At 41.2% G+C, this 24,915-nt stretch overlaps 2 protein-coding genes across 7 annotated transcripts; one reads left to right on the forward strand and one right to left on the reverse strand.

Annotated features, from left to right (window-relative positions):
- Positions 1–1,723: 1,723 nt before the first annotated feature.
- On the reverse strand, positions 1,724–10,073 carry LOC142033642 (carbonyl reductase [NADPH] 1-like). 3 transcript variants are annotated; one of them, XM_075033734.1, is made up of 5 exons: positions 9,834–9,969; positions 9,065–9,244; positions 8,462–8,781; positions 4,810–4,917; positions 1,724–3,015 (listed from the first exon to the last, which is right to left on the reverse strand). In XM_075033734.1, exons 2-5 carry the CDS (start codon positions 9,100–9,102, stop codon positions 2,579–2,581), a joined length of 903 nt encoding a protein of 300 aa, XP_074889835.1. In that variant the 5' UTR covers positions 9,103–9,244; positions 9,834–9,969; the 3' UTR covers positions 1,724–2,578. The 3 variants fall into 3 exon arrangements, with proteins under 3 accessions (XP_074889835.1, XP_074889838.1, XP_074889837.1); XM_075033737.1 differs by lacking the exon at positions 9,065–9,244 and having other exon boundaries at positions 9,950–10,073; XM_075033736.1 differs by lacking the exon at positions 9,065–9,244 and having other exon boundaries at positions 9,834–9,981.
- SETD4 (SET domain containing 4) lies at positions 9,950–21,876 on the forward strand. Of its 4 annotated transcripts, none has more exons than XM_075033730.1 (11): positions 9,950–10,072; positions 11,150–11,252; positions 11,713–11,808; positions 12,761–12,798; positions 14,318–14,406; positions 15,063–15,492; positions 16,242–16,416; positions 16,744–16,825; positions 17,173–17,253; positions 18,237–18,360; positions 19,277–21,876. In XM_075033730.1, the coding sequence occupies exons 2-11, from the start codon at positions 11,183–11,185 to the stop codon at positions 19,409–19,411; spliced, it is 1,320 nt and encodes a 439-aa protein (XP_074889831.1). In that variant the 5' UTR covers positions 9,950–10,072; positions 11,150–11,182; the 3' UTR covers positions 19,412–21,876. The 4 variants fall into 4 exon arrangements, with proteins under 4 accessions (XP_074889831.1, XP_074889834.1, XP_074889833.1 ...); XM_075033733.1 differs by lacking the exon at positions 9,950–10,072 and adding an exon at positions 10,084–10,241; XM_075033732.1 differs by lacking the exon at positions 9,950–10,072 and adding an exon at positions 10,248–10,693 and having other exon boundaries at positions 11,154–11,252.
- The last annotated feature ends 3,039 nt before the right edge of the window (positions 21,877–24,915 follow it).

The following is a 24,915-nucleotide window of genomic DNA, read 5'->3' on the forward strand; positions in this document are numbered from 1 at the left end:
TGAAAAGATCTGTCCTCTGTTCTTCTTTCCGTTCCTACCAGAAGAAACTGTCTGTATTATAAACAATTTCACCATGAGAAATGACATTTCTGAAGATGACTACTTAGTCATCATCTTCCACTTTGCTTCCTTACCCTGAAACAGGGTAAGTAGGTTTGACAAAGAAGAAGCACCGTGAAAGGGTTCAATATAAGAATTTGAAATACATCTTTTGTAAAACTTTCCAACGTATAATTTGTTTGGCTTGAATGTGGAAAAAACCCCAACAAACCCAGATCCTGAGTTAGACTTAAGAAGGAGTTTTATAGAGCATAGAGGATACCTAGAAACTAATTTGTATTTAACAATGGATACTATCCAGCCAATGTAAATGTACCTAGGACTCTTACAGTCTGGTTTTTGCACAAACCACAGGAAAGCTGGGTCAAGATTTGTTTGGAAACTTTGTACCTGCCAACCGGAAGGGCACGCAACTTTTGAAACTTAATGACTCAAGCAGCATTTCAAATATGAAGAACTAGGTATGATTCTCCACTGTTGGATTACATCTCTTAAAATTGTGCACAAATTACTACTAAATCAGAACAGCCATGTTTTATTTTGCCAAGATACCATTAACACAACTAGAAGAGCATATACAAACTGTGGTTCTTTCTGTTGCACATCAGAGCGATAGTCAAGTTACTGTATTAACTGGATGGCTTTTGGAGCTATCATGCCGTAGGCAGTCTGTTGGTAGTACATAAAATGCATTAAATACTTTACACAGGGATTTTGTAACTGATCTGTTGCCCTTTTCAAGGCCTCAGATTATTTTTCTTCATTGAGATTAATATGAGAACTTTTGGGGCAGCATTCATCCTTCTCTTCAATGAGCTCTAGGGCATGACTTATTTGGCAATACTTCCATCTTCATAAAAACAATAGCTACTGTATCCTTAAAAGACCAACTACTAATCACACCTTTGTTCTGTGCTGATAAGCTATTACTAAAACCACACATATTATTTATGTTCAACGTCTTCCACTCCTAGACTTCCCTGAACACAAACTGTACCAGGGGAAGCCAACATAAAACCCAGTCAGCTAAGCCACGTCGGCATTGTCTTGCTGACTCCTGATTAAGAATTAACATGCCCACTACTGATTTGTCATTACTAATGACAGGTTTATAGGCAATTGTTTCCAGCTCCTTCTGCGTCTCACACCAAGAGGAAGAGGGCAGCAGCCTCCCCCTTGCAGAGCACAGTGCTGTGCGCACAGAGCAGGGCCCTGGCACCCCTGCCATGGCTTTTCTGCTGGCTGGCAGGACATGGTAGAGAAAGAGCTGCACGGTTCTAGCCTGGGGGTGACCAAACCCGACCTCACTCCAGCTCCTTGCAGCCTGGGGCTGTCCCAGGTGCCCTGCGCTACCCCCAGCTTGCCTCTGCTGCCACCCTGCTCCACCTTTACAGCTTGAAGTGCCATGGCAACCTTTCAAGATGAAGCATTTGAAATGCAATAACCAACATTTAAAATGAGCAAACCAATTTGGTGCTTTCCATGTTACTGCTTCCTCTACTTGTGATTTTGCTTAGATGACTTGTTTTGGTTACCATGATAATTATGTATTTCAGTCCTATCCTGTAATAGTACGGTAGCATTTACAGTTCATATTCTCTACTACACAGAGAGCACTTAATCCAGGTTCTTAGTAAGGAAACTTCTGGCTGTGAAATAAATGAACTGGAAGTCCCAAGGAATAGTTTGCTATATCAGTTATGTAGTTTATTTTCTCTTTATATAGTCCAAATGTCACACATTCCAGTGACAAACTTAGCTGCAGAAAATGAAAGTGTATTTCCAAACATTATAAATTTTTAGTATCAGAGTAAGCCAGTTGGATGAATACAAATCAGTAAGTAATCATTTATTGACATACATATTAATAAAGCCAACTGATTAAAGTACTATTAATGGGATGTCACTGCTATTTTTATTTTCACCTAATTCCATTTTGTACTGATAATAAGGAATCTCTATAGAGCAGTGATTCTGTTCCAGTCTTATTAGCCTCCCTCCTAACTGGTCAGACTGTAGCTCTCAGAAGACCTCCCTCCCTCTTTAAGAAACCCTGGACAACCTCAAGGAACAACTATGGTCCCTAGAAAGATCTATTGTGCAGAGAAAACATAAGGCATCTGCTCCCTCATCCCAATGCCATGTCAGAGATCTGTCATGGGGGAGTGGGAGAAGGGCTAGCAATGATTTAATTAAGAGTAAATTCTGGTAAACAAGGTCAGGCACCTCTGCCTTAGGGCAACACCAAATTAGCCTGTAACATCTGGGCTGGAACACCCACAAATCAGATTTTAGGCTACAGAATCAATGCTGTGAGCAGGCTAATAGAGACTGTTGGGAAGTGTACCCTAGTATAGACTTAATCCCACAGGAGTACCATAACTGTAACCCTTATTGTAATGATAAAGGACCCTGCTGCTGCTGTGGACAGGATGAGACTGCTCTGGCTAAATGCTGTACCAGGGCACAGGATAATCCACAGTCATATTACCGCTTGCATGGGTCCACATACATAAGCTCACCAGGTTCGAACAGTTTTATTACTAAGAAACTGGCCATGAGGACCATCAGCATCAGAAGGCAAAAGAGCCAAATAAACTGGGGTCTCAGCCCCTTCATCCGGTGATTTAGTGGCTTTAGGACCTGCCATGTCTGTTCTCACCCACCCAGGACAGCAGGCATTGAGAAGGATGTGATCACCTTTTCTTTTCTCATTTAACATCCGGGCTTGAATCCTGGACAAGACTGTGACACCAATTTTGGATACTCCATAGGCAGTATTTGGCCAACCCTCTTTCTCATGCACACTTTTCTTGGTATCTTCCACAAATTTGGTCATGAGTTCCACTAACTCATCCTCAGTGATCGTCTCGCTGCGAAACTTTTGCTGTAGTTCTCGGCTGCAGCCTCCCAGAGCTGAGCTACTTACCATACTAGAGACATTCACCACTCTACCTGGTAAAAGAGAATAAAGACTGATTACTTTTACACCCACTAAACAAGCCCAGACACTGAAGTGGGCTTGCTCTACAGTTATGTATTCACCACTTAGTTGAAAACCTGTAAAATACTTTGTGTGGGCTATTTTGCTGAGCTTCTGGAAGATCGCAGTTAACTCAATGTCAAGTGTTGCTAGTGAATGCCATTACAAAGGGTTATTTCAAGTGTCACCCTGAAAAAGCTCTCTATCAAACTTGAGGTATTCATCCAAGAAATAGTCTGTTACAATCTGTAGGCATACTCATAGAAATAAGTGGCTCTCTCAGTAATGGCAGCCAGACTTGACTCTTGAAGTTCTGGTCAAAAACGTTCTCACTTCTGCAACAGCTTAAGTGCTGTGAAAATGTACCTCAAAAGCCAGAACAGAGAATTCAAAAAAAGCAATCTAGTTCTTAATGCAGTGAGACCATCAGCTTGTTTACAGAACACCTGAAGATTTACAAAGCTGTAGTAAGCTATTTATCTTCAGCACTTTAGTACAGAGGAATGAGTCAGCTGAATCAGTAATTCACTCATCTTCCCCAAAATTATGTTACACTGCTTCCCTCCTTCTTCCTAGTTCACAGCCATTCAGGCGATGAACTAGGGAATGAACATCAGGACTTGGATCTCAAAAGCCACTGAAATTAATCCTTTCTGTTAATGACTTTATTAACATATTTGTCCTTCACCCTTAGTACAAGAGGACTAAATTGCAATTTTGTCACTGTTTGCTCTCTCCCCTACCAGCCCCCCAAATTCATTTACTCTATCCTTTCCCTCCCATGTAGGCACTAACAGTTCCCAACTTCTCTCTCATCTACTCGACTTCTTTTCTCTTAAAAACCTAGATGTATTTAAATGTTGGCATAGACAACGTTTCATTCATAGCAGCAAGCACTTATCCAAATATCCATGAAAATATCTACTGATCACAATTCTTTTCAAGACTTGTATTTTAAAAAAACCCTTAGATTTGGTGTAGGTATTGGATGCAAATACCCTCCTTTCAAATCATCTATAATATGTCAGTAGTATTCCAGGGCACTTTCAACACTGCCAGGTTTTGAAAACAGGAGCATTCTGTGCAGGAGAGTCATCTAGCAAGTACAGATTATTTGCATGTTCCTAACACCTCTTTATTATCGATGCATCTATCTTCTTTGACCCTGGTCCATTATAGTTACCATTTTTGGTAAAGTGTTTTCTTCCAGTTCCTCCTAACATCACCAAATCACAGTAACTTGATGTACATCTTCAAGTGCCATTTATAACTACATCACTAGACACTTGCAAATACAGCAAAGGCTGTGATCTAGATAGAGACAGACCAACAGCCTATTGAGAAGGTTTCTTCAGCAGTAGCAAGAACAGGCATGTCACATCAAACTCAGCTGAAACACTATTTTTAGGTACTTCCTTATCCTAGTTGTATCATCAAAATGTCCTTTCTGAAGCAAGAACAATTTATGTAGGCAGATATCATGGACAGAACATGGGTAAGTTCTTTAAGTCTTCTTGAGGGCACCACGAGAATTCTACTTCAATCCGTAACAGAAGAATGCAACCAGCTTGGAAGTACATTTAAATATACACAGCAGAGACATTTTGGGGGTCTAGAAAGGACATCTGTTCTCTGACCTACAGTACAGCAAGATACACTCCTCTTGCTATGAGGCACTGTATGTCTGAGACTGGACAGGATTTTCCCATTTAATGAGGACCAAAATTTACATAAAACTATTTCTCTACTTGTTATGTTACACTTACCATAAGGCTTCACAAGAGGCAACAATTCTGTGCAAACATTTCTGGTTCCAAAAAAGTTTGTCTTCAGTGTAACCTCTGCTTGGACCGCAAATGGAGTTGTGTCATGAACTTTTCATAAGAGGTGGTAGCGAGGGAGGAGGAAAAAAAAAATTTTAAAAAAATCAGAATTGTACTACTGTTTGAAAGGAAGTTACCAAACGACCCAAACCCAAAAGCTTATCTTTGTTCTTTTTTTTTTTTTTTTTTTAATTAGGAAACAGGCATATGATCAATTAAAATATATAAGAAAAAAGCAACACTATTAACACTCACATTCTTACTAATGAACAGACCTAGCTCTGCAATATTATATCAATAATGAGCCAATTATGTTTTCACCTCTTCTTAGTTGAAGGTTTTAGCTTTGCCCCAGGAAAGCCAGTTGTATCGCTCTGTCATCATTTGCCAACCCACAGGCTGTTTGTCTTTCTGCCTTTTATATGGAAGATAGAAGGAAAGACTGCTCTCACAGATGTGCTGCCCAACATGCTCACTGACCTGCCTGTACCTACTCACACCTAGTGCTCAGAGTCTGCACTGCCACTACCACATGCAAGTAAACTTTGATGTGCCCTCTCAAATGCATAGCACAGTACTTTGCCACCATCCTGACATACCAGGGGAAGGGGCAGAGGGGAAATCAGAACGGAAGATCCTGAATCTAGGATGCTGCCACTGAAGATGCACAAGTTAGACTACCAGCCCGGTACTATCATCCAACAACAGGGCAGACAACTGCTTCTGTATCCTGACTCTTACATTGTCATGTCTTGGGTTCTTAGCTGGGGCTTGAAGTCAGAGTAGTGCTGAACTGCATCAAACACTGTGGAAGATTCTATGAAGAATGCAGGGGTAAGATTTGGTGCAGTCTGAAAAAAACAAACAAAAAAACCCCAACCAAACCCCAAACCGATAAATACTTGGGTCGTAAATCACCCCCTGAACTGACAGATCTGTGCTAACACAAGCAAAAGAGTGGGAATTAGCAGCTAGGAAAAGGAGCTGACTTAAGTAAGCAGAAGCAGACCATAGAACTGCACTGTAAGGGTATGATTTCATCAGACAAAATTGACACCTTGCCACCAACAAAAGTAGGGTAGGATGTGCCATCAGCTGACAATTTTTCTCAGCAATAAGCCACATGCTATGCATCCTCCACTTTGAGGGGGAAGTAAGAGTTAAAGTTACAACATTCCTCCTCTTCTGCTCAGGCTCTATCTCTGCAGTGATGAAGGCCACCTACATAGATTAGGTAGGTCTTCACTTGTCTCCATAGCCCAGACCTATGTAAACTCAAAAAAGAAGAAGTAACAGGTCATTTAGTATTTAATGTAGTTGTGTTTTTACTGGAGAACACAGCTTTAATGATTCATTTATACTCTCAAGCAATGGGCAGCAATGGCATCAAGTTTTGCAAATCTTGCATTTAGATCCGAGACATAAAGCCAGATCATGACCTATTGCAAGAGTTGTGACAGTGGGAGAAGAAACTAAAAACCTATGCAACTCCAAACTCCAGCTTCCATACCCACCTTGCAAAAGAGAAGCTTCCCTACACTCCAAAACCCACTCATTTGTCTAAGATATATCACTTGTGACATCTGATAATACACACTCCCTTGATTTAACAAACACTACTAGAACAACTGTTATCACAGAAGCTCATCCAGAAGGCAACCCACAGGTACATAATCATTTTATACAGGAAGAGTTTTTGCTGGACTAAGGACTTTGCTGGACTATCTGTAGTGCGGTACCAAAACAGAACAATAAATTAAATTTAATGGCAAATCTAATCTTTGACAGTCAGCAATAACACGTAATACTACAATAAAAGAAAGGAAAGCATAAATTCTAGGATGGTACCAGAAACCTGTCGAGGCAAGAAGAAAGCTTGGGTAGAAATGCCAATCTCAGAAGCAAGAATTAAAACCAAAATATGAGATAATCATCACAGCAAGTTCTTACACAGGTGTTAAACCCTCTAGCCTCTGTGCTAGATACTTATACAACAAGAGTTACAACTGGCTCCTTTATCACACTTCTTAATTGTATGACCTACTGCTGACTCACAGTAAGCTGTCAGCTTGAAAAAAGTCTAGGCTAAACATCTAGAAGCAACTTCTGAATAGAAAAATCTATGATGTAGTAAAGGAAGTAACAGAAACTCCACTGCTTATGCTATTTCACTTATCTGTTCAGTGGCTCCATGATAATAAATCTAAGCTCTTTCACAGATGAGCTCTAGCAAATCTTCGTGCAGCAATTTGAAGAGGTTTTATTTCACCTGTCCAGGTATCCACCTTGATGCAGGCTACAGCTGCTGCACAGCTGGCAACAGGAAACACACACTGCACTTCAATTGCTGTAGTTGCAGCCCAGTCTTGCTAAAACTCATTGTCACTAGTAAGTTGAGCTAAGGCCTTGATTATGAATTGAAGAAATACTGGTCTGAGCATCTGCAGGCTTTATAACTGATAAGCATGGACAGAGACACAATCTTTTAACTGTTGCTGCAAGGTTTTAACACCTCTCTATCTTGAGCACATCCTGAAGCTCAGACAATTATATTAAGAGTTGCCCCTTTTAAGCTGATCTTGAACACAAGCAATCTTCCTGCAAAGTACCATGCAAAATATACAGTGGCTGGACTTCAGAACATCACTGCTGCACTCCCACTTCATGAGAAGCTCCATCTTCAGCAGCAGGTACGGTTTGATCCATACTACCTGACAGGCCTCCTTAACTCATGCTGTGAGCAGATGAGCTCAAACAGTTAAACATCCTAACTGGAGATCAGGCAAAGACATTAAAAAAAAACAAAACCAAACCAACACCAGAAAATATGGAAAGAACAAGTTTGTACTGGAAGAGAAATGAACTAGTAGTCATGCTTGTGATATGCTCTATCTGGAGCTAACATGATTCTCAACTTGTTTTTATAAACACTTACAAGGAGAATGCACTTGTCTACCTTACAACTGCTGTGTCTTCCTCACTTTCCCTGCCTTCCTGCCCACTAGAACATGAACGGGTTAAATTCTTGCTCAGCACAGCAAAATTTAAGATAACTGTTTGATAGGTAACTGAATGGCCTCAGAAAGTTAAAAATAAATAAAGATGACAAAATCACACAGGGCCAAAGGTTCTTTTCTATCAACTGGAATCAGATAATGATTGATCAGATAATGCATAGAACAAAGCACAAGGCTTGCAGAAGAAAGAAAACACAGATCCTCAAGGAACACGGCTGATATTCACACAGATGATGGGCTCCCATGGGCCTGGTGATACTCATGGGCACTGAGGCAATAAACCCAATTCTGCTCACATGCACTGGGTGCCTAAAGCAGTTTCATGCTCTGTATGTGATTCTAATACAATACCCCAGGGAAGCATTTCTATGTGCACAGTTAGCCTCAGAGGAAGAGCCATTTCATATTGCCCTCTCATCATGCTTAAGAAGGTAGGCAGCTTGCCCAGCCAAAAAACCAGCATGCCGTTGGCACAGAAGTCCCGTATAAGAAGCTTTGTAAAATCCCTGATGTATCTACTATCCTTCTCCACGTAGCTTTGTAGCATATAGGTCTATCCCAGACAGTCTGCTTCCTACCTTTGAAAGCGATCCCTGCATTGTTAACCAGCACGTTCAGCCCTCCATATTTCTCCTTTAGGAAGTCACGGAGAGCTCTGATGCTCTGCAGATCATCAATATCCAGCTGATGGAAGAGTGGATGCAGCCCTTCCTCCTGGAGCTTTGCCACTGCTTCCTGGCCACGGCCAGGGTCTCGGGCTGTCAGATAAACATCCCCCGGGAACTGCTTGCATAAAGCCCGCACAATTGCGAATCCGATCCCTTTGTTGGACCCGGTCACCACAGCCACTGGCACGTTGGACATTGTCCTCTCTGAATGTATGCCAAAGCGACAGTAACTGCGAACAGCAAAGAAGAAAATTTCACACTCAGATGGATAAAGATGGCTATCTAAAAATGGATTAAAGTGTTTTTTTCTTTAAAGTCCTATTCTGAATTCCACTTTGAATTACGTAAAACTACATTAGCGTGCACACTAACTGTAACTTACTTAAGTAGCATGATATATTTGCAGAGAAATACATGTTTGGTGTTAATGTTTTGAAGAAAGCCCAACCACTCATTGGGTTAAAAAAAAAAAAAAAAAAAAAGAAATAAGAGTCAATGAGTAATCTTTAGTACCAAATTAACTTTCGATGGGAGTAAGCTCTTCTGCACATACACTTTACAGGAACACCATTTCCTTCTTTTGAGGATATTCAACTGGTTCAGTTCAAGCACTGATACAGTCAAAGCTGAAACACTCAGGTTCAAAAAAAGGAGAGGAGTGGCATGATCTTCAAGTTTCAGGCAGGAGAACCTCTGGTTGTAGAGGGAAACAGTGGATCATAGATTAACTACAGTGTTTCTTCTGTTTAACACACCAGTCAGCTCCAGATACAAAGCCTGCTTGCTGTTTTTTTCACAGACATAGCACATTTAAAGAAGATGCATTTTCCCCATAAAAGCAAGTCTAAAACTCTGTTTTTGTTCACTTTTGACTTAACTGCCACCTCCCTGCCAAATGAGCTTGTAACTCACCACAAGCAGACGCCTAGCGAGGATGAAATCCTAACCAGCTCCCGAAAGCCTGCCCAGGTACTGACTGACTTCACCAGGCCCAGGAGCTCCCTCCCGGTTCACCATCGAGGTCCCACCTCGCTGCAAACCAGCGCATTTCACTCACTACCACCTCCCCAGAAACAGTTTTTCTTCCTAACGGGAACGCAAAGGTAAACCCCCGAGCCACGATGAAGCCTGACTCCTCAGGGGACCCCCCTGCCCCCCGCAGGACGATCCCGGCCGCTGACGGGCGGCCGTTACGCGCCCCCGCCGCGCCCCGCGAAAGGGCCGAACGCAGCGAGGAGCTGCGGGGCAGGTCCGGAGGGGCAGCCGGCACTCCCTCACCCACCTCCAGCACTGCGTGCCTTCCCCCTCACTCCTCAGCTCTGCGCGGCGATGAGGAGAGGACGAGCTGGCCGCCAGCCACAGACTCGCACGCTGCGGGCAGGGGGGAGGAGAACCCACCTAAGATGGCGGCGGGGGAGCCCCGCCTCCCGCGGCGGGCGAGGGCGGTGCGGGCGTGTGGGGGCCGGCGGCGGGCAGCGACGGGCAGCGGCGGCGTGGCGGTCCCCGCGTCCTCTCCGGCAGGTGGGCCGGCAGCGGAGAGCCGGGCAGCTCTGTCCGCCTTTGCCTTCTCCCCCGTCGTGATTTCAGCTCGGGAGGGAGCCGGAGTCGCTGTTGGATCGCCCAGGGGAGATGGGGTTTCTCGTTCCACTCTGCAGTCTTCACTGCCTTAAGATACGCGGGAGCATAGACGGTCCCAAGCGGTGTTCGCTTCGCTCGGGGGATTCGGGTTTTTTTTTGTCTGTCAGAGCGGGAGGGCGGGGGAGGCCTGGTGTGCGGCGGGGAAGTGCCGGGGCCTCTGGAACGGTTTCTCTCTCGCTGAGGCGCAGGCACCGTCTGTCTCCTGTCACTAACAGGCAGGAGGGCTTGTGCCGAGCTGGAAGGGAGGAGGTGGCGCTGAAACAACCTCCTCAGTGCTGGGGGACAGGGTGGTGGGCGTCCTCAAGGGTGCTGGCAGCTGGGGAAGGTTGTGCCTTGGCGGGAGAAAGCTGTGGGCTGGTGTCCCCGGCTTTCTGCCAGCCCCGCTTTGATGGGCCCTCGTTTCAGGCAAAACCTGCGCTTCTGAGGTTGAGGTAAAGGCGGTATTGGCAAGGGCAAATGAAATACACGTTTCAAGAACGGATTGAAGTATAAGGAGTAAGGTTGGTGCAGTTCACCTATCACGCACACTGGAAGTGTTGAGCTGAGGTGTAGCGTCACGGTGCTGCACGGGACTGGGGGTTTTGGTGGTGGTGTGTGGGTAAGATTGTCGTCTGAAATTGCAGAGGCTGTTTATGCTAATTAATTTTCTATAATTGTAATACATTTGCTGTTTGAAAACTTTTAGTTCTGTGCACATAAATACCAGTGTCTCATTTCCTGTAGAGGGTTATGGCCGTGCCTTGGCCAAGATAATGTTTGGAGATAAAGGCTTCCTGTTCTCCCTCATCCCTATCACCCACCCTCGTTTAGGGGTTTGCCTGTAGTACACTTTCTAAACTTTAAAGAGGCAGCTTATTAAACAGGCAGTGCTCTGATTTCTCTTACTGAGATAAAAGAAACATGCAGTATTTGAAAAGGACTTTAAATATTTTTAAGTAACTTTTTTTTTTTTTAATTCAGGTAGTCTAAATAAGGCAAAATCTGTTGCTTAATATGAAGAAAAGCAGAGGTCGGACAGGTCGAAAGAGAAGAAGAAAACACTTGCAGAGTTTTATGGATGGAGGTACTGTCCATGGAAGTACTGCTAAATAATAAAATAACCCATTGATTATCAAGGTGTTGTTTTATGGTATATATTTGTCAAACACCTTTGTGCTTTGAAAATAACATTCATAAATGTTAGCCTTTTCTATGCAAATATTCTAGCATTAGTTTACAGTCCCAGGCAGGACATGGTGAATATTGTGAGCTCTCTTTTCTGGCTAATGGCAAGTACTATATTATTCTTAAATTCCTTGATCCTTGAATATGCTGACTAACTCCTACAGTTCTGAGAGCTCCCTGTGCCCAGGGGCCCAGAACTTAGTAATTAGTTCGAGGGGAGCCTTTCTTGCTATTCTATTATGCTATACTAAAAAGTCCAAAATACAGTTTTTCTGGCTATACAGTAAAATTTTTCAATTTCCTTTCTTTTCCAATGGAGTGCTATTTTATAGCATTAATCCCCTCTTTTTTATTTTTAGTCAGCTGCAGTCACAAGCTGGAATACATTAAACTTAAGAAGTGGCTGAAAGACAGAGGATTTGAAGACAGTAATTTAAGGCCAGCAGAGTTCTGGGGTAATGTTTCAATTATTTATTGGTGGTACAAGTTTCTGATTCTTCTAAAAGTGTTAGATTCCTGCTTTCGTTTTGAATCACGCACCTGGCTGGCATCAGGAAAAAACCCAGTTACCATTAGTCTTTTAAGGACTTATAGCAAATGCACTTGAATGTCATTTAACATAAACAAGTAGATATGGAGGCCTGAAGTAGCGTAAACTGTTTCTTATATAAAGATGATCTTGGGTAAAACTCTTGTATGAGAATACTCTGGTATGCTGCAAAACATGCACACCTATGCTGATTTCCTTGTAGAAATAGAGATTTTAAGTGTTAGTATCACAGTTTTAAAGAACAAAGTAATATATCTTTAAGCGTTTCCAGTATTGGAACCTAACCTTGTTATCATTTCTTCATCTTTTTTTTGCGCATGCAAGTTTAGGAGATCTAGTGTTACAGATAAGTAAATGATTTTTAGAGCTGGGATTCACATAGCATTGTTTACAGTAGAGGTATATACTTGTATTTTTTCTCTTTAAGTAGATTATGTTTCAAAAACTTTTGCAATATTAGAGAGTAGAGAGAATAGGATGAATGAGAGAAAAATATTTTGAATAGAAATTGTAAAGTTTAGTTAAAACTCTGAAACCAAGAACAGCAGCCAGTGATGAAAGATGTGTTTAAAGAAAAAGTTGGGAAAAAGAAGTCGAGTAATTGCTAGAACTGGACAGCAAGTCTTGCAGGCGAAGGACTTTCACAGGGTCCTGAAAAGTAAGAAGAGAATCAGAGAACAAAGAAATGAGGTACATACCTGGAACAATCCGTAATTGGCTATTATGATTTGTAAGAGATAATGTATGTTCTTTTAGAGCTTTTCCTTGCTGGCCTGTTAATTCATTGCAGCTTATCATAGTCTCCTGTATTTTACGTGTATACATGTACTTAAGCATCCTCTTTGTTCCTGCTTCAGATACAGGAAGAGGACTGATGACAACAAAAGCATTTCAGGTTAGTAATGTTGATTCTAATGCAAGTGCTCCTCAGGTTCTTTTGAGATGTAATGACTTTTGCAACAAGCAAAGCTCAAAATTCCAGACAAGGTCTTCATAGTCCCTGTTGTGAATGTAACTTCTGGCCTAATACCAGAATTTGCAGTGTTGGCATATCTGTAAAATGATGTCCTATGTACCCAGAGAGCTTGTTGGATGAAGGTATTCCTGTGCTCATTTACAGAGATTTACTATGTAGTCTTGTGTTTCAGTTTAAGGCAATCAGTGGCTAACTGAAACCAGGAGGAGCAGGCTCCTTCCCTCCTGTATGCCTTCTCCCTCAGCCACTGGCTCCCACAGCTTCCTTTGCACTGGCTATAGCAGTCTTCCCCACTTGTGTGATAAGTTGCATCAGGAAGCTAAACTAATAGAAAACTCTCTCTTCAAAAAACTCATTAGCTTTGATAGGTTTGCTCCTTGAAATCTCCCACCTTGGTCAGACCAGTGCTGGTACAAAAGGAGGAATGGCATATCAGGGAGAGGAATGGAGGAAAGGGATGGGGCTTTAAGCAGCATTTGGCCATAATGTGAAGCCACAGCTTTAACCTCACTTTGACGGCCCTCTTCTTTGTTGGTAGACCAGCTAATAGAAACCTAATTTCTCAGACATTCCCAGCAGAAAAGGGGAATGATAGAAAAAATACCTTGCCCTTCAGATATTGGCACAGAAAGACTGAACTCTGACTGAAAAGTGCCTTTCTGAAAATAGGCTTGTTGGAGAAGTTTCCTAACTGGTATGAGAATAGTATATCAAATAATGGAGAATCGGATCCAGAACCTTTTGCAAAATAGAGAGTATAGCAAGAAGTAGGAAGGAGATGCAGTGGAAAAGTCATGTGTAGAGAACAGTGTATGTTCTCATGCTGGCTTATGGTTAGAGCCAGCAGTTGAAGCCAGAGGCTTAGGTTATCCACAGTGCTGGGATTCTGCAGTAAGTGAAATGAGAGCTAGACTCAACTGGTCTTGAGCAAGATAGGAAAGAGCAGAGGAACGGGAAGGAGAAAGTATTGACTTGATTCATGTCCTCTCCCTACAAACATGGACACATATGGCTCAAACAGGGCATGAAAGCTAATTTACACACACAACAGCTTGGCAAGCAAGGTCAGGATAGACATGACCTAAAATATCCCTACCCCATACTGCTATGTTGATAGAAGTTCATCTGTTTCTGAGCTCTAATCTAAAATATATCTCAGTACAAAGAAAGTGAGTCGCTGGGCACCAGACTTTCCGTGAACAACTAACTTTCTGCAGTTGACAGTTCCTACTGACTGCAATCATCCTCCTTCCCTGGACTGGGACTGTCTTAAAACCATGTCAGTTTCTATCAAGTTCAACATCACATCTGTTTGCTTACTGACATTAGTGTTCTCTGAGGAATGTCTCTCTCTTCAGAAATCGCATAGTAGATGAGTCATTTACACTTGATCTTTACTATTCTTTGTGTGTGATGGTTTTTTTTGCCTCCCTCAAAGGCAGGGGATCTGATTATTTCATTGCCGGAGAAATGCTTACTCACCACGGGCACTGTCCTTAGTAGCTGCTTGGGAGAATACATTATGAAGTAAGTGAAAAGTGACACTTTATGGGCAAGCTGGCCTTTACTGTGGGTTGCTCATTAGTAGATTAATCATTTTAAATGGTGGTAGGGCTTTAAACTGCATACCCTAACTTGTATGAGTATTTCTTGTGGACTTTCATGCATGTGGAATGCTCAGATAAGTAAGGTATGGACACGGAGCATCCCCTTTTAGCTAGGCTGAGTTGGAGGGATGGTACAGGCTTGAACTTGACCTGTCTCGAGAGCCAGCTTGGACCTAAATGCCAGTTACGAATGGTTTCTTGGGAATTTGTGATTATGCTTCAGTAGAAGGAGGATGAAATGGGATTGCAAAGCAGTCACATGAACATAGCCTTTTAGAAAATTCAGAACAAAGACCTATGCTGGACATTGAGTAGTTGTTATATATCCTAAAAAAACCCCAACTCCCCAAAAGAAAAAAAAACCCCAAGAGGTGAGCCTGAAATTGTTACTAAAAACCAGCTTTTATAGCCCCTTTCAGATCATCAAAAGGACTTGGAGATGAACTACAAAAAAAGTTTAAAATAGAAGCTATTTATAACATTTAAAAGAACTAGAAGAGAGATAAAATACTGTTGCATCAATTTCCTCTCTCACCTCTGTGTATCTGCTGTGTTGGTATTTTTATTTTCTAATAGATGGAAGCCTCCTGTATCTCCTTTGATAGCACTATGCACATTTTTAATAGCAGAGAAGCATGCTGGTGAGAAATCTCTGTGGAAGCCATATCTTGATGTTTTACCCAAGACATACACTTGCCCTGTTTGCTTGGAGCACGATGTAGTAAGCCTTCTTCCTGAACCTTTAAGAAAGAAGGCTCAGGAGCAGAGAACGACAGTCCAGGAGTTGTACATGTCTTCCAAGGCTTTTTTCTCTTCCCTGCAGCCTTTGTTTGCTGAAAACACAGGAACTATTTTTAACTACAGTGCTCTAGAGTGGGCTTGGTGCACTATTAATACAAGGACAATATACATGAAACATTCACAGAGGGAATGTTTTTCTCTTGAGCCAGATGTTTATGCATTGGCGCCATATTTAGATTTGCTAAACCACAGTCCAAATGTTCAGGTAAGGAACTAAAAATAGATCACTTCATTTCTTTATTTGTAAATGCACTATCTCAATACAGCATGCATTTATGTGATGGATTAGAAGTGGCTGGAGGTCAGTGAGAGATCTCATAGTAGGAAAAATGTCTACTGAGGACATGCGCAGGCTGAGTACTCATGGTTCATATATACGCTGGAGCTTGTTATTCAGCCCAAGGCAGTTGAATAAAGATGGTTCAAATGTTTATGTAGCAAAGCAAAGTTACAGGGAGAGCCCAGAATGGCTGGGTGAGATTTGCATGCAGGGTAGCTACTGCGAAAAGCCACTTGTAAATGTAGCCCTACTCTGCTCTCCTCAGCTCCTGAAACAAATCTCAAGTTACGTGGTCCCTGTGTTACTTCACCTCTGGCTGAAGCTTCTGAGCAGCCTTAGGAAAGTGTATAAAGCAGTTCCACTTTATGTCAGGGACTGTGTGCCAACTCATTGTTGGGACAGCACAGAAGTAGTCAACTCTGCATGAAGCCATCTTTATTTGTGGATTTGGGGCCTCTGTAATAAGTCTGCACAGTGGGTGGCACATCCTGCAGACTAAGGTTTTGATGTTTGTTCTTCATACTAACGGGTTGCCTTTTCAGACATCTGTAACACTATCTGTTTTCTTTCAGTGTTAGAGAAGTGTTCGATACTGTTGGATTTTAATATTCTGATTCCTTTTTCACCCTGTCTTCCTGTGAAGAGTAAAACCTTTTATTTTTAACTTCTTGAAGGTAAAGGCTGCATTTAATGAGCAGACAAGAAGCTATGAAATTCGGACAAATTCACAGTGCAAAAAATATGAAGAAGTATTTATCTGCTATGGGCCTCATGATAATCAGCGACTGTTACTAGAGTATGGATTTGTTGTCATGGATAACCCTCACAGCACTGTTTATGTCTCATCAGGTTGGATTTATAGATTGTCTTGACATTGAAAGGCAAAATAGTAGAGAACAGAGCATATGAGCATGTTAATACTGTCTATCTTCAACAGGAGATGTTGGTAAAAAAGGATAACTAAGGGATTATAAGGATACAATCCTGGAGATTGCTGATAGCTTTTGAGAAGTAGATACATTTTTGGTTATGTTTAAGTTTACCAAAATGTAGCAGGTTTTGATCTTTGTCTTGTAGCTACTTGAAAAATATAGCTGAAATGTCATTTCAGAATTGAGAATTGTGGTTTCTTCTACATACCATTTATTTAAATATCTAAAATGTGTTTTTATGCAGATATTCTCCTCAAATATTTTCCACCACTGGACAAGCAGAGAAATACAAAACTTTCCATTCTAAAGGATCATGATTTCTTAGAGTAGGTATCTGAAGTTATTTTGTTTCCCTGTGAGCTTTTTTCAGTTTTTCTGGGAGTAAAATTTTGCTTTTAGTATCAAAATCCAGCATAAAATAATTATTCATTTTTTTATCAAACGGATTTGCTTGCTGTCTATGAGAGAATGTGGAAGTGGTAAACACCAATATCAAAGCCTGAGATAGGTTTCAAGGTACAGCCTGTCTGGATAGCAGCGAAGTACGGGGAATCAAGGAGTCCTCTAGTTTCAAAGAGCAGATCTTGCCATGTTGACACTTGTCAGGAAGAAAGCTATCACACTGTAACAGATCACCTATACTTTCTGCATCTGATCACTTCTGACTTTTTAGAAACCTGACCTTTGGATGGGATGGACCGTCTTGGAGACTCCTCACAGCCCTCAAGTTGTTAAGTCTTGGAGCAGATGAATTGTAAGTTTAAGTACTCTGAATATTTAGACAATGTGCATGTGCCATTTTCTTTTATTTGCTCTTTGCTGACTGTGTGTGAGATACTGGGACAATTGTTTTGGATCTCCTGTGTCTATCTTACTGACTCCAGGTGAGAAGTGAAAAGAAGAAAGGCAGAGAACACCGTATAATGTAAAGTCATTGCCTATTTGCTGCTTTGGTCTTTTGCTTTCTTATATTAAATACTAGACAGACCTCATTGTTTTCCCTTTCTATTTCGAGAACCAGATATTATTTTAAGGTTCAGACTCCAGACCTTTTTCCTGTTGGTTTGATGGGACTTTAAATGCTATTGACCTTCCTTGATTTCTTTGAAGCATGTGTTCCACAGGCTGCTTCTGAAATTCATCTCCAGTGACTGTCAGCGCAGGTTTGATCATTTGTTCCAAATGGCAAATCTGCCTCAAACAGCATTAATAGAAAATGGTTACCTGGGCTTTGCTTGTAATAGTAAATAAATAAAAAAATTTTCTCTTGTTCAAAGCTGTTCATGCTTTGAAGATTCATTGCTGACTGCAATAAGTTGATTATAAGAACTAAAAATAAATCTCCATGATACTGGTTTCAAGCCCCATGACGGGAAGTTTAGTAGAAGCCATGCTAATAAGTTCTGAGTGAATAGCTTCTACTCCTCGCTGATGCCGCTGGAGTTGGTGACAGCATGGCAGAGCAGTAAAGACCAGAGACATTGATCTAAGTGCAGACTGTGGCTTTGGCTGAAGGGGTAGGGGTGGAGGATTGAAACCGCTGCTCCAGACCGTTAAATCTCTGTTCTCTTTTGCTTGCCTTATCAGTCTCGTATCTGAATGCTGTGTGCCTTTTTCACGTATGCTAACCTTACTTGCCTTACGCCAGCGGTGTTATTCTTAGCATAACCATATGTTTATCATTCAGCTGGGGAATATCACAAATAATTGTGTGTTATTCAAACATTTTGGTTCTAGTACTTGCTGGAGGAGAACACTGCTTGGTGATGTAATTTCAGCCAGAAACGAACAGCAGACTCTGAATATAACAGCAAAAATATGCCATTTTTTAATACAGGAGACACAGCATGTCCTTCTCCAGGTAATTTAACTGGAAGAGCAAGGTAGCCCAGATTCCTTTCTCTCCTAGCATAAATGTACAGCAGTGTAATTTTCTGGGATGAGAACAGAGTGATGGAAGGAATTGACTACACTGGGGTGGTGTAGAATTTGTTTCCAGGGTGACTGACAGCACTGAACTGCTCAGCAGAATTTGTGGCTGCAGCAAAGAAAGGAACTATCTTACAAAGCTTATACAAAGCCCTGTAAGCAAGTGAAAAGTATTTAACCTTTCTCTGCCTATAGTATTAATGTATTTGTTAAGGTTACCTCTTAAAAGAAAATGCAGACTTGTATAAGGTGGGCACGTAAGATGTTGCAGACCTGCTATGAGTGTGTTGTGGCAGAAAGTGAAGGCTGTGTTCATGAAAGCCAGTCAAGCCAGATGAACTACCCACGTCAGCCAGTCTCCTGTGAGGGAGGTCTGTGCTCTTAGGAAAACAATCTCTCCTTCCTTTCTGAATTTTGGCAAACAAATGTGTGCTTAATGTCAACTTGGATAGCTATCATGGAAAAGGGTTATTAAAGCCACACTGTTTCAAAGGAAACATATATATGCACAGAGTATGAGGTGAATCTGGTCTTGAGCAACATCTTGACGATAGTATGGACTTAGGAGCCTGATATCAGGTAAACATTTCCCTTTGTCTCCTTGTTTTTGATCTGCTTCATATCCACGGGATGATTTTTTTCGTTTTTTTCCCCTTTTTCCACACCCCCCCTCCCCTTTTTTTTTCTTTTACTATTACAGTTTCTTTTGTGAAAGATTAAACAAAATACTGTTTTGACATAATTCATGGAGTCCCTACCACAGATAAGCTTTCCACAAATTTTATGTTCATGTCCTATATTAAATAATTAAATTTTTAGTAATTTCATCCCATTTGTATAAACTTCAGATCTCCCAGTTGAAAAGGAACAAAGAGAACCTCAAAAAACACCTGGCTTTGGTAGAAGCACTACGCTTGGAAGATCTGAAGATACTACAAAAATCAGCTGAGATTCTTTGCAACTTGAATATGGCAAAAACTTGACCCATCTGGAGCTGTGATAGCTGTGGCTGATTGGAGCTCATTTGCCATGGATGTGCCTTGCTCAACTGTTTTAATGGACCTGAGCAGCAAAGAATAATGTAAAAAGTCATCAGAATATGCCTAGTTTTGCCTGTCACACAGGACCCAGAGTCTTATTTTGTTCTTTGCTGATCTTCAGTAATACGAAAGGTTAGCCCAAATGGTTGAGGGAGCACAGGTGGCTTTCATCACATCTCATTTGAAGTCATGACTGCTGTGACCAAAACAGCTTCTGGGGTAATTTGAGCAGCCCCAGGATTGTGGGCTCCAGCAGTCCTAGACTTTACAGCTGTCTGTGTGGCTAAAGTGGCAATCATAGGGTCAAGCAGGTACTCCTCAGCATGTATTTGAGCTCTGGCCCTTGGCAGAGAGGAAGAAGACAGAGTCACTTATATTTGCTCAGTCCTGATCCTTTACTTTTTCCCTGAGATATGTACATAGTCCCCAAGACTTGGTGGTTAATGTATTGCCTGTTCATTGCTGGAGTAATAGATGCAGACTAGAGCACAGATCAGCTCTATTGACCAACTCCAGATCATTCTCTTCGCAGTTTCAGCCCGAGTGTTTCTTGAACATATGGAAGTGTAAGTTTCCCTCCTTTGCTCTCAAAGCTCCCTCCAGACTTACTAGTTCGTGTTCTGACTCCTGCTGGGAATGAGGACTGAAAGGACTGAAACTCTGTTTCTTGTTTGGAAGACCACCCAGGCAATTGATTCTGTTTCCATTCAGTTCTGGTGATCACATTGAGAAATGTTCCTATCCTGTCTACAAGGGGATAGTCTCATGAGCTGCCTTTCAGTATTAGTTCTACTTAAGTAGGGAGCTTGAGCTCCCTATGTTGTTTAGAGAAGAGAGAGACTTCTTCAAAGGGCATTTCAGGGCAGGACCCTTATTTAAGCTGTATAAACTTCATTTATATTTGTAATTGTTTTCCATTTTGTGGGGAATCACATTTGATAGAATTTTTCATTACTATTTTTAGCATTTTTTAAGAACTGTGTTTTTAACAAGTGTTTATTTTTGTAAATATATTGCTTCATTTTCTACAAGACTTCTCTATTTTTGAAATAAATTGTATAAAGCAGTAAAAGCATTCTAGCTAATGATATAATTTAAGGAAAAAAATGCAACAAGTGAAAAGTGTTAAGTATTGAAGCTCAAATGCACTTTCAGACTTTCTTTGGTACCCTGTGAACAAGAATGTTATTGTGCAAACTTGCTTAGATTTGAGGATTCCAGGGTTTTTCCCTACTTTTTTTTCTGCCTCAGTCTATTTGGGACAGGAAATATCTTCATACCTGAAGCTCCGAGAAGGGCCCTTCCTTACCTAGAAGGTTATGTTGGTTTAGGTTCAAAAGGCTGGGGGAACTGAGAAGTGTAACTGTTTGCTGTTACTCAGTTTCCAAACCCAAAAGTTCTTGGTTTTGAGGTACCCTCTTCATAACCTGTTCCTAGGATTAGGAAATTCTGAAAATAAGCTTTTTTTCTGCCTTGTTTACCCTAATGCACTGAGACTCTTTTGTATTCTCAGGCTTTCTGTATTGTTCATATGGAGATGCTGACAGCATGTGGTTACTTCACATTACAGAGCAGAAGGCAGGGTGAATGGATTGGGAGAGGAACTGAAGTGCTTTCTGGAGCTAGAAGCACATTTATTACGTCCTTTGGACCAAGTTACTTTCATATTTGCCTAACTGTGGGTTTTAACCCCTGCAACTCACTTGACACCGTATTTTATACTCTAGTCAGTCCCATTCTGAAGTACCTCCTGGGATGAGATGACTCTCTGGATTTGGGAATTCAATCTCTACTAATCTCACCGAGGGTATTTCTCATCAGCTCACGTGAGGGTCCTTCTGTACCACTGAACCTGGCTACAGCAGAGAGATAAGTGGGGCTGAGACCCTGACCCTGTGACTGTTGCCCGTTCATTTTGATTAGGCCTGCACAAAGGTCTATAGAAGTCATGGATTACATGAGGAGGGTGGATCATGACTGAGCATTCACAGTGCAAGAAGCAAGGGCTTTCAAAGGAAGCTTGAAAAAGTCAGGTTCAAAACTAACAGAATATGGTAACAAATCCATTGATATTACTAAGGAATATGGATACAAAAGTTGACATGAGTGCAGAGCCCATACACATGGAAGACAGAGCTGTTGGCAGTTACCCGCCAGACAAACAACTTTGGTCTTAGGTAGTTCCCTGATCTCAAAATACTTGAAGGTTGGGAGGGTATTGATGGCAAGTATTGTATATGCTTGACCTGTGCTTGCTCTTTTAAGGTGTTGGTGGATAACTGCAGGAAACAGGGTACTGGGCTAGAGGGATCTTTGCTTTGAATATGTCCTGCAATTTTGATGATTACAGTTGAACTGTTTGACCTCTTACTTTCTTTTAATAAAAACTTTTTCATTCTCTAAGAGCAGATGTGTTTCTCATTTTATAATTTTATAATGAGATGGTACCAGACTTAAAGAAGATAAGGATGTTTGGTTGGGGTTTTTTTTTATTTTGCTTTTTTCTGGAGATGGCTATTTAAAGAACAACTTCTGTATGATGTGTCTTGCAAGATGGATACTAGTTTGACAGAAGTTTATTTGCTTCAGTATTGCACTGTAGACTACACATTTATACCAGGTGGTTTGAATATGGGCTCTGCTTCTGTAACTCCTACACGCCCTCCCAGGAGTGCAGGAAGGGGATCTGGCAGTGCAAGAGAGTAAGCAGTATGAATTGCTTGTCTGTCTCTTGAATGTAAGCACAGCAGGAAGCCCCCAGCTTTACCGTAAGCACTGTAGCAAGTGTTCTGAATAGAGCCATGTGTGCTTAATGTCAAAGGCAAAATCCTGCCTGAATAAACTATGGAAGTGGAACCGGTGCTTTTGTAACACACATCAATAGGAATGGATTTTTAACAGGAATAAACCAATGTAACACAGGTCATGATCCAGCATTTATGTGTATATATATATATGCCTAGTCAGCAAAAGCTTAAATTCTTTTTTGAATCAAACCTAGACTTTCTGCAAGACAGCGCATACTAAGCTGGGCTAAGAGCTAGGGTGCCTGAGGAAGTAACTGCACTGGGAGTGCTCTCCAGCTGTTACAGAACACTAAATCAAGTTTTCAAAGAGTGAAGATGCTTACTGTCAGCCTCTACTTTAACTAGAGCCCCTGTGAGCCGCAAACATCTTAATCGCTTAGCTTTGGTGACGTGCTGTTAACATTTGACTCTGGCTCTCTGTTAGTCTAAGAAGGGATTTAGCTATGATCTTAGTGTGGAAAGATATACTTTATTTCCCTCTTTGTATAAATTTCCTTTCAGATTGTACCAGCAAATCTCGGCAATAGTAGAAATAAAACCCAGCTTTTACCATTAGCAATACCAACCTGGTATAGACATGGCAGCGAGCTAGATTCTCTTTCAGCTTGTGCAGTGTTAGAGAGCTCAAGTAGGAATGCATTCTGTGACTGCAGTGAAGACACTGGGTTTGGGTAGGTGCAATGAGAGAAGCTTTATTTCTTGTGATAAGCGCATGAGACAGAAATAGCACAGTTTTTTGGTTTTTGTTTTTTTTTTGAGGGGGGAGTTGATTTAGTGCAGTCTGTAGTCGCTGAAAAATGATAAACATGAAACCTCATGACAGTATCTTTCTTGTGTCAATTTATGTAAATACAGTATGGATTTTCTTTGATCTTCTACAGAGAGTGGCTTCTAGTTTACAGTTTTCTTCAGCTGTAATGTGTGGAGATCATCCATCATTGGTAAGTGCCTTTAGATCTGTCTGTTTCAGGACAAGATAAGGGAGATCAACTCTCATACCCTGATAATTAAAGCTTTTAGGTACATTATGAAAACATTTCAAAGATGACATTCCCAAAGAAAGAGCTTTTAAAAATGATGTGTCCCAGGATATGTAGCCCCTCCCCACCTAGAAGGTAAAGAATACCCCTTTAAAAGTGCCAAACTTCAGCATGATTTGAAGTGTTTGTTTGCGCTCAGTGTATCTATGACTACAGTGATGAAGATAATGAACTCTAGGACAGAGGGAAATTGTCCCAACAGAACTTTATGGGTTTCTTTACACAATAAAGATGAACTAATGTTGTTAAAAGATTGACAAGTTTTCCCTCACTTTGAACCAGCAGTTGGATCTGAACCATGTGAAATTCATTATTTTTATCTATTTCAGTACAAAAACAGGGAAATCACAGCTCAGTGGCTGAATTCAACTAGAAGAACTTGATTTTGTCCCTATCTAAAAAAGCTTAGGTGGCATCAGTCTGCTGCAGGTCAGAGTGGAAAGAAAAAATTACATTTCCAGTTTATTCCACTGAATATTTTAGTGGATATCTATAATTCCAGAATTAAGTTTTAGAAAGGACTGCAATGAGCTATATTCAGTGGAAAATCAAAGATACTCAATGATCCCCAAACTAAATTGTGTAAAACTAGTGTAAAACTAATGCAATCTCTGTGTTGTCCACTAGATGATGCAACTGTACTACAGAGAAATAAGAAATTACAGTATATCCACATGCAATTATAATCCTATTTACTGTATTATATTTTTAGTAGTAAAAAGTGTTGTCTTCAATGATACACCGTGGTTGGTATTAGACAAGCAGTTGAAAAGGTAGTTTTCTTTCTGCTGGTTTCAAGTGAAACTTGAAGCTTTGTAATCTTTTATCTTTTCTCAGTTTTATTGTATTTTAACTTTGTTGGATTTCCTCCTTTCTCAGGTTGAATAATATTGTTCTTCCCTGAAACTGTCACCCGAGACATAACTAATAGTTCAAATCATCTTTGTTACGTTAACTTGACCCTAATGGTTTAGCTAGTGGGGTTGCAATGGAGAAGTGTCTGCTTGTGTTTTTTCTTCAGAGATTAGGGCCCAGATTAATCTTTTGCACAGATCTCTTTCAATAATGTCCTTTGATGTGGCTGATGATTGAACTCTGATTGAAACATTTCCTCTTTGTAGGGTGATTTTGTGGACCCTCCCTTGTGCTAGTTCTCTAGTGTCTAATAGTAATAAGTTGATGTTTGACCCTTTCCTTCGCTGGGGATTTCTGCACTGCTCATTTTCATGACTTGTGTCTGCTTATTACTTTTGATGCGTGCTTGTTGCCTTGCTCATTTTCCCAGGGGCTTCTGAAACAGCCAGTGTGTGTCTCTACTCTGCATGTCCTTAGAGCCCCTTCAGATTATCCCATTTGCCCTACAGCTAAAAAGAGGAGGAGTGGAGGGATCTGCTGCTTGCAGAGCTACTGTTTTTTTCTGAAGCCCTCTCTCCTGTTCTTTAGCTCTTTCTCCGTGCCTCCAGTGCTGGACCACACTGCAACATGTCAATCTTGAGAGCACTGAAGTGGACTGGGCTCTAGTACCACCCTGTGCATGGCAGGAGGCAGGTATTTGCAGTGCACTTTTAATGCAAGAATGTTTTTCCTCTTTACACGCACC

The sequence above is a fragment of the Buteo buteo genome, chromosome 8 (assembly GCF_964188355.1).
Source record: "Buteo buteo chromosome 8, bButBut1.hap1.1, whole genome shotgun sequence".
In the NCBI taxonomy this organism is placed as follows: domain Eukaryota; kingdom Metazoa; phylum Chordata; class Aves; order Accipitriformes; family Accipitridae; genus Buteo; species Buteo buteo.